Here is a 9,768-nt window from a genome sequence, read left to right on the forward strand (position 1 = left end):
ACGGATCGGCAGACGGATCGGTGCGGCGGCAGTTGTAGTGAAAATTTACAGATTGATCTATGTTCACACCCTTAACTATGGTCATGTGATTTGGGTAATGACCGAAAGGACGAGATCGTGGATACAAGAGGCCGAAATGAGTTTCCTTCGCAGGGTGGCTGGGCTCCCCCTTCGAGATCAGGTGAGAAGCTCAGTTACCCGGGAGAAGCTCAGAGTAAAGTCGCTGCCCCCTGATGTCGAAAGGAGTCAGCTGAGATGTTCCAGATGCCTCCTGGCCGCCTCACTCGGGAGGTGTTCCAGGCATGTCCTATTGGGAGGAGGGCTCGTGGAAGATCCAGGACACACTGATGGGACTATGTCCCCGAGCTGGCCTGGTGTCACCTCGGGGTTCCCCCAGAACAGCTGTAGGAGGTGTGTATGGATAGGGAAGTCTGGGCATCCCTGCTGAGACTGCTGCCTCCGCGACCCGGCCCCGGATAAAGCACAAGAAAATGGATGGATGGATGAAACACAAATTATTTGATCAAAAACAAGAGTATGTATTCCCCTTTAAGACTGGTTTCATATCTAAGCTCAGACAGTTGTCTTTTCCTCTCTCGACTACACATTAGTTAATTAGAGATGTGATTTTTGTTGGATTTAGAAAAATCAACCTACTTGCTGTTCAAAATGCAGGAGTGTCTGGTACCCTTTCAAAAACCAAATCATTCAGAACAAACTTGCCTCATCTGTCTCCAGTCTTCCGCGTGAGTTACACTTGATGCCTTCATTCTTCAGTAAGCCGCCATGTTGGACAGACTTAGCATTTCTCTCTAATCCGCCTGTCAATCCCGCCTACTGGAACACGCAGAGCTTTTACAACAACCGTAGACATTTTCTTAGTCATGGTATATTTGTAGCACGGCGCCAAAGAATGTACGTGTCTGGAAAACCCCCCTCGGTTTTTAAGATGCAGCGCAAAAAACAAACTTGTGTGTACTAATCAGCGTCAGGGAAGAGGGTTTGGCCACAGGTGTCTTGACCTTCAGACTCAGAGAAAAGTCATGGGAATCTCTGTGAGTGCGGGCTCGCCTTTGCTGATTAAGCAAATGACTTCTGTATGTAGTCATGCCCTTTGTGGACTCCAGGTCGGTGTTGAGCCCTTGCCTCAAGTGGAGGAGTTCAAGTATCTCAGGGTCTTGTTCAGTGAGTGAGGGATGGAAGGAGCTTGAAATCAAAAGACTGATCGGTGCGGTGTCGGCAATGTGCTTGATTAGGAAAATCTGGGCATCTCTGGTCAGACTGCTGCCTCTGTGACCTGGCCTCGGATAAAGCGGAAGAAAATGGATGGATGGATGGATTTCACAATCAGTAACTGAGACTAGATTTTAATATACTTTTTGTGACATTTTTCTTTGGTGTGATTTCTCTCATGTAAAGCATTTACTGTGGCTCAAAAAGGTTGGGAAACACTGTATTGGTGACTTTGGAATTTGATGTGGGAAGCCAACTCATAAGGCATTTCCTGTGTATAATTTAGTCATCTTTTTTTTAGGAAAGCCTCAAAGGGGCATCCCCGTATGTACAACTTCCTTATGAAACTGTAGATTTGTGCTGCTATGCAAAACTATGCAGAACAAATATATAGTGGTGCATGATAATAATGCCCTGCAGCAAGGGGAGCGATGCTGCTTTGCAAATAACGCGGGTTCAAAACGAAAACCCCTACAACATCTCTAAACCATGAAACTCAGACAAAACTCATTTGTTCCTTAAAGGTAATGTTTGTACTCTCAGTGGTTCCATTCTGACACAACAACTACATCTGAATTTGATTTGCCTTAAAGTGCATGTGACACATTAGACACACCTTTTTTTAAGATGTTGGAAAAACATGTACCCAGCTTTCTTTAGTTTGACTATTTTTTTTCGATGTTTATAGTTTCATGGCCCCTATTGGACAGGAAGGGTCAATTTTAAACTGTTGCCATGTTATGTCACTGTGAAATGATTCAGTCAAACTGCTATAGAACTTTACCTCTATCCATGTCACTTCCTGTCAGCAGCTTAAAAATTCAAATTTCTCTTTTTCTGCCCAACATTTGATTATTGAAATTTGCTGCTTCACTGAAATAAAATGATAATTATTGCTTACAACAGATGTTATCTATCAAAATAAGTCATAATTTCAAAAGAATTCAGTATTCACTAACTAAAGTAACGCATGCCCCTAGATTCCATAAGCGCCCCTGCAGGTATAGTAGCATGTTACGTTTTTTTTAACTCATTAATTGTCCGTGAGAGTAAATACTACGCTGACAGAAAAGACAAAGAGAGAGAGGGGATATTGTACATCCAATTACACAATGGAGATTTTTTTTTCACTCAAACTTGGCTGTGAATACTGTTTAAAGTGATGCTAGCTCGCAGTTAGCTTTCATGATTCCATTAGTGTGTATTGGTGACTTCTACCTGGAGGCAGCAAAGTTGCAATTGTGGTTTTCTGGCCAGAGACACCAGGGGGAGATGAAAGAGCCCTGATCATCCCATTAACACTTGAATTAGCTTGCTTTAAGTCCACTTTAAGTTGAGGCCATTTTTTAATCAGCCTCAATATTGGAAAGAACAGTCGCCAGTTCTCCTGTTGAGCGCTCAGCATGCAGATGTAGCAGCTTCACACCTGGCCCTCCAGAAGATATCTGGTTCGTTATTTCTCTTCATTAACTTTGCTCTGGCACAATAAAAAGTGCATTGCATCATTCACATATTTGATTTTCAGTTCTACTGGCTCTTGTTAGTGGTGTTAGCAAGTAGGCCTTGCAATTCATTAGTGGTTAGTTAGCTGTAGACAGCTGTAGACTGAAGACAAGAAAATAGATGAAGGAATAAGTAAATAAACTCATTCACCTGCACACGTATCTCTCTTTGGCTTTGATTACTGTGCTCTTCTAAAGTAAATCTTTTTAGAGATGTAAAGATTTTCAAAAATCATCGGCTAGCCTGGGTTGATTGAGCTGAGGATGTTTCACTTCCATCTTCCGAAACTTCTGAAGTCCAGGAATTTCCCATGAACATTTAAAAATGGGCGCTATAAAACAAAACTGAATAAAATGCAATATATCGCATAGATTTGCAACCATTACCAAGTCATAAATCCCTTGTGCCAACAAGGTGTATTTCTACACCACCTTTCTGAGAGATGAAGTCATCGCTAGTTGTAGCATGCCAAGCGGTTAGGGGGAGTAGCAGGTTAGGTGGAGTAGTAGCATCCTTAAATTGTTTAATGGAAGAGTTCAATGTTTACATTATCTAGGGTTACCAGATCTTGTCGCTAAAGCCAATTTGGAATGGAGCACAAAGGGACGTCCCCACTTCCACAATTCTGTCCGCAATCGAGTCCTAATTAATGTAGAGCGCCTCCAGTTTAGCTGAATCTTAGTGACTGAAGGTTCTTAGCTTTCAAATGAAGATGGTGAAACCTACATTATGCTCAGCTTAGGGCATCACAAGTGCATCCACCGATCTAGATAGGATGTCAATCCATTGGAACATGATGTAAAATGATGTAAAATGATGTAAAATTATCTGTCGCTGGACCAACCTGTGGAAAGTACTGCTCTTATACCTTAGACGGATCAAGTCACAGTCCCAGCTCAAAATGTACCTTTTTTCTTTGGTCTTTTAACAAGCATTGATTTGTCGTCTTCTGTTCGATTCGTGGTGTTCTTGTGGTTCAATTCATTGTACTGATTTTATTTAGCAATCTTTTTCTACCACTTAGAAGAAGAAGAAGAAGACGATCTTAGTTGTGTTGTTGTTTGTTATGATGTGTGGGCTGCACTTTGGTCAACTGTGTTGTTTTTTAAGCGCATTATAAATAAAGCTGAACTTGATTGGAAGAACTCCTTTCTTTTTAAACTCTTTGACTTTTAATTGTTGCTTTTCATTCGTTCCAATTCGAGTTTGACTAAAATCAGACGGAAGAAGTCAACACATTTTATAAGTGTTGCTTGTCTGTAGGAGGTCGTGGGTAAAGCAACACGAGGAGAGCTTGTGAAGAAATGGATTTGATAGAACAGCAGGTGACTTTTGTATATGTGAACAGAACTCATTTACTTCCACCAACATTATTATGTAGCAATACATGAATAGGACTTGTGTTAAAGTACATCAATACATTTTTTGGCACTATCTCCTGTCTAAAGTCTGTGACAGCGCTACATAGTCAAGTGACAATTTTGCGATAAAGTAGCATCCTTTTTTTCTTTTTTTTTTCGGTCCGATTGAAATGAAGTAGCTGCTCAAAGTCATTGACATGCTATCCCACTGTTGCCAACTCTTCTCTTCTATCTCGCCGTTTACGCTCGTATCAGGCCTGGCATTTTAAAGCACCCTTTTTTACCTGCAGTGCTAATAACCAAGATTATCTGTCTCGAGAAGCACTCAAGTTCCATAAATATTGGGGGGCCTAGAGAAAGTGGCAGCAGCTTTTACCTGAGAAATCCACTTAGGTCTGTCTCGTGACCTGCATACATTGACAAAGCAATCTCAGGCCCCTGCGAAAGGAAAAAAAAAAAAGCTTAACCCACACCGTTAAGTTTAGAGATCCAGACAGGCAGAATGACATAATTGCAACCATTAGCGCGATCGTTTTGATTTCTGTCTTTGTAAAGGTTAGCGAAGAAGAGGGACTCTGCAGTCGGGGAGCGCGCACACTAAATGGCAAAATGTGGATGATGAAGGGGGTGGAGTGGATTTGGGGATATTTTTGTTGCTGAAGTTGCAGGTGGTGGCATTTTCAGCTTTAATTTGAGAATGTTAATATGACAAGAGCAACTAATGAGTTCGATTTCCTTTGAAGATGGTGGTATTAAAAACTTTGTGAAATCTTTTGAAGTTTGAGAAATGAACATTGGAAAGGGGTTCTTTGAATTTCCTGAATAACAGTGGCGTGTCAAGGGGGTGGCTCAGGGTAGCCCGGGCCACCCCTGATATCTGCTGGGACACCCCACTCAGGAGAGCTGCATATGGAAGAACATTTGTTGCAGCATTTCCTCTATCAATAAATTGACAGAGCACCCATCATGAGCTCACCCCTTTCTGTTTTTATTCAGCACATAATAATAATAATAATAATAATAATAATAATAATAATAATAATAATAATAATAATAATAATAATAATAATAATAATAATAATATATTAAATTAGACCTAAAGTGGCTGTAATAACCTGAAATTGTTTATTTGGTATTCCTCAGATGTTACGTTGTGCATCACTTCAAAAAAAAGATTTGAATGTTATAAGTAATGAAAAAAGTTACTGTTCCGATACTCCTCACCTGCGCCACCGCAGTGAAAAAAATCTGGACACGCCGCTGCAAAAAACATAAACATGGGATCTACTTTTAACTTTATCTGACTTCCATATTGGTCTGCCTTTAATACTATAACACTGGACATTTTGATTTCCAAACTCTCCCATCAGTGACTAAACCCACATCTAATTCACTGACCAGTGAACTAATAATGCATCATTCCTTATCAACAGCGTCCAGCTGGTCAAAGTAAACGATATACTGTCGATGCCCCCCAGGGCTGTGTCAGTTCAGCTCCGCTGTTCACCATATCCACAGACGACTGTGCTGTTACCATCAGGGTGGTGTTACTGTGTACCACACTTTAATAAGTTCAGATTGAGGAAGTCCTTTGTTTATCAGTCCTTCCTGAAACGAAATGAGGATCTTATCTCATAAAATCAAAGTGTGTCAATTGTGTGACAATTGTTTTTCATGTCTTTGTGAAATGTCTTATATCTGTATGTCTTCTTTTTCTATTCTTATTGTATAGCCTTAGTGTAAAAAGCAGTTGCAAGATTTCTGTAAGGTTAAATCAGGCACTTCCCCTTGTCTGTCGGCAAATCTTGACGGTTTTAACCCACACAAAATAGATCATTGCAGATATGCAGTGCCTCACCACAGTTAACTACTGCAGCAGAGTAAAACGCCTGTTGAATGGGTCTATTCTATCATTCTTTCTTTACAATAATGCGAGCTCAAGGCCATTTCGCACAGACGGACATACTGTCTCTGCACAACTCAATGCACTCTTATGTTCCAGCCACATGTTCTGCAACCTGGACAAAGAGGCGACGTCAGGGAAGTTACAAAAGCTGCTCTCTCGACACGTGTCGGTTGGTTTCAGAGGTTCACACTTGTTGCCTTTTGTTTTGCTTTGTCTTGAAAAGGAAACGGACATCATTTGTCAAAATGATAAATGATAAATACAAAAATGTTTGGCGATTTAGTGAGGTTTATTTAGCAAAAAATAGACAACACTATTATATTTGTGGCCAAACTTACTGCACCAGCTAAACTATGAAGACCAGACAAAGTGAAAACTATGGTTTGCAGCTCAGTGCTGTGAAGAAAAAACTATCTCTAGGTCTATAGGTTCCTTGTCGATGCATCGCTGTAACAGGTTTGTGATGACCGGGTGTGAATCTTACTTTGAATCTGGTCATATCCAGGAATTGTGTGTCACCCTGTGAAGGATTAGTCACTCTGGATAGAAGTGGTGGAAAGTTTCATCATTATTCGGTTGGTGCAAGTATACGCAATGCAACGTGTGGAATGATTCAAACTAATTACTGTATAAAACCAAGGATGACATGGCACCAACTGAACAGGAAACATGTCTTGAAGAAAAGAAAGAATACAATTGAGCGATTTTCATTTCAGACTCTTTGCATTTGTGTAATCATGCACCGTTGTATGTTTTGTGTACCTATATTCTGTATCTTTTTACAGGTCCCATATGTCCACTTGACACATTCGACACTGATCTTAGGGCAGGGGTAGGCAAGTTTGCTCGGTCGAGGGCCGATTTTCCTCAATGTAAAAAGACCAAGGGCCAAACCTGACAGTTTTAGCCAAAAGTAAACCTTACAAATGCCAGTGCTGAGCTTAATATATGGCCTAATTTGGTGTTCTGTTTGGAAATGCTTAAGTTATTGACAGTATTTCTCATATTTTTTTTACAGTACTTAACCCCTTCAGGGAACATATTTTCTCCAGTTCACCCTTTCCCAAATCTAAAAAGCTTCTTGGGGGAAAAAAAAGCATCAAAGGATCGACAAAAAAGTGATGAAAAAGCAACAGAATGCAACAAAAATGCATTTAAAAAAAAGTGACAAAAAGTGAAGACAACGCGGCTTTTTAGATTTGGGTAAAGCCAAACTGGAGAAAATGTGCTCGGTTAAGGCAGGGTTTAAGGGGTTAAACTCTACTGGTTGAGGTACCTCTGATTTGTGTAAAGTTATTTCTCAAAATCCTCTTGAGGGCCAATGGTTCTATGCTAGAGGGCCGGATTTGGCACCGGGGCCTGACATTGCCTACCCCTGTATTAGGGCATACCAAGCTTGGGGATTGCTTGTCTTTGATAAGGGGACACTGGAATGCTAAATTGAAATCCAGACATGGAGAGAAACAAGAAAACTCTGCATAAAAAAAAAACATAGCCCAGCCTGTGTTATGATTCTAGATGGATATGATGCACCTTTTTTCCGTATTTCTCATGCTAAGTCCTCTCTCTCTGTGTTGACTGAAATCACACTTCCTGCCGCCTTTGGGGGAAGTCAGATTTGCGAGTAGGCAGAGCTGTTGCGGTCGGCCTCCGCGCTCCATTTAGCCACCTTCCCCTTTTCTGCGGGTCACAACTACAGTGAGAATGAACAACTCCACAGCGGGCCACGTGGAACTGGACTCCCACAACACCGTGTACGCTTTTGTTTTCGGGGCCGTGATCGCCGTGGGCCTGCCACTCAACGCCGTGGCGCTATGGATCCTGCTCCGGCGTCACAGCCACAAGTCCCCCTGCGCGGTTTTCATGATCAACCTGGCCATCTCGGACTTGCTCCTCGCCGTGACGCTGCCCTGGAGGGTGTACTTTTACGCCACGGGGACCTGGCGTCTGGGGAACATGGCGTGCAACTTCGTCACCATGCTGTTTCGGAACAACGTGCGCTCCAGTTCCATCTTCATCACCTTCATAAGCGTGGACAGGCTCTTGGCTGTGGTCTACCCGCTCAGGTCGCGGCACATACGGACGGCTTCGAATGCCTTGAAAGCTGCATGTGTGGTTTGGGTCACGGTGGTGATTGTCAACATCCCAGAAAGTATTCAATTGCTGGAATATTTAAAGGAAACTAGGAATGCGTCTTTATGCTTTGATTATCACGGCCTGAACTCTTTGTACAACTCACCTATTTTTTATTTCCAGCCAGTTTTAGTCCTGACCCTGCTCCTGGTCAATATATTATCCACACTCATGGTTTCTCGGACTCTCAGGAAGCATCTCAGCGCCTCAGCCAAAGTGGCAAACAAAGTGAACGTTATGTTGATTTTTGTGATGAATTTGGCCATGTTCACGATATTTTTCCTGCCAGTTTCGTTGGTGATCTTGTTTAAAGACTTCCAGACAGCTATCACGCCACTCTTGTGCCTGGCAAGCATCAACTGCTGCTTCGACCCGCTGCTCTACTACTTCTCCTTTGATGGATTTTGGAAAAGGAACGAGGAGGGAGAGACCACTTGTGTGCAAATGTGAATTTGTGTTATTTAATAAATGTGATTTCCAATATAAACTTTGTCCTGTCTTGTTCAACACAACGTCTCGACCACAGAAAGAGGAAGTCAACACAGCAGATCTTCATTGCACCTTAGTGGTTGGCATAAACGTAACATGAAAACAAAGTACATTTTGTTCCCTACATTTGTTTCAGTTTGTTGGCAAAAGAATGTGAGATGTTACAGAGCAGCGAAGGCACGTTTTGTTTGGTCTGGGGTCAATTTGTGTCAGAAAGAAAAGAAAAACAGTCACTAACACATCTCCTTCGCATAGGGTTGATCAGGTTGTTGATGTGGACAACAAACACAGGCACATTTTACTGATGGCATTTTGAATGTACAGAAACACCGTGACGAGATCCTGAGGTCCATGGTTGTGTCATTTATCCGCAACCATCACCTCATGTCTGGAATGGTCTGGATGGATGCGTACGACGGCGTGTTCCAGTTCCTGCCAACATCCAGCAACTTTGCACAGCCATCGAAGAGGCTACAATCAACAACCTGATCAACTCTACGAAGGAGATGTGCCGCACCGCATGAGGCACATAGAGGTCACATCAGATACTGACTGGTTTTCGCTGAGCCTTCGAAAAGCTGCAAATACTGCTGTTGAGTCAGTTTAAGGTAAAAGTAAATTCTTCTTCTTTTAGTTTAAGTAGTATCACATTAATTTTCCCTATTGACCTGCAGTGTCTCGCCTTAAAATATTACTTTATTAAGCAAGGCAAGTTTATTTGTAGAGCACAATTCATACACAAGGCAATTCAAAGTGCTTCACAGTTGCATAAAATTACAAGGAAGCAGATAAAATCAATAAAAACATCAACATAAAAATGTATCAATCTAAAAATAAAAGGCAAGAGTGCAGATGAAATACTTTCAGTTGTCATATACATTGGCAAAAAACTGTTTTCAGCCTGGATCTGAACATTGTCAGAGTTGAGGCCTGTCTCACATCCTCATGAAGAATGTTCCAGATTTTTGCTGCATGAAACAGAAACACAGCCTCACCGTGTTTAGTCCTGACTCTGGGAACCACCAGGAGATCCCTCCCTGAGGTTCTCAGGGCCCGAGATGGTTCATACGGCTCTAACATGTCAGAGATGTACTTTGGTGCTAAACCATGAAAAGACTTGCACACAAGCAGAGCTATTTTAAA

The 9,768-nt window shown here is 41.8% G+C and overlaps 1 protein-coding gene across 1 annotated transcript; it reads left to right on the forward strand.

The window, feature by feature from the left end:
* The first annotated feature begins 7,701 nt into the window (after positions 1-7,701).
* Positions 7,702-8,611, forward strand: LOC306968898 (lysophosphatidic acid receptor 6-like). The gene has a single exon (XM_079564472.1). The coding sequence runs from the start codon at positions 7,708-7,710 to the stop codon at positions 8,584-8,586; it is 879 nt and encodes a 292-aa protein (XP_079420598.1). The 5' UTR covers positions 7,702-7,707; the 3' UTR covers positions 8,587-8,611.
* The last annotated feature ends 1,157 nt before the right edge of the window (positions 8,612-9,768 follow it).

Source organism: Gobius niger (genome assembly GCF_951799975.1).
Source record: "Gobius niger genome assembly, chromosome: 1".
In the NCBI taxonomy this organism is placed as follows: Eukaryota; Metazoa; Chordata; class Actinopteri; order Gobiiformes; family Gobiidae; genus Gobius; species Gobius niger.

What these genes read in the sequence shown, in the direction of transcription:
- LOC306968898 (XM_079564472.1), top strand. Translation starts at nt 7,708, where the DNA reads ATGAACAACTCCACAGCGGGCCACGTGGAACTGGACTCCCACAACACC.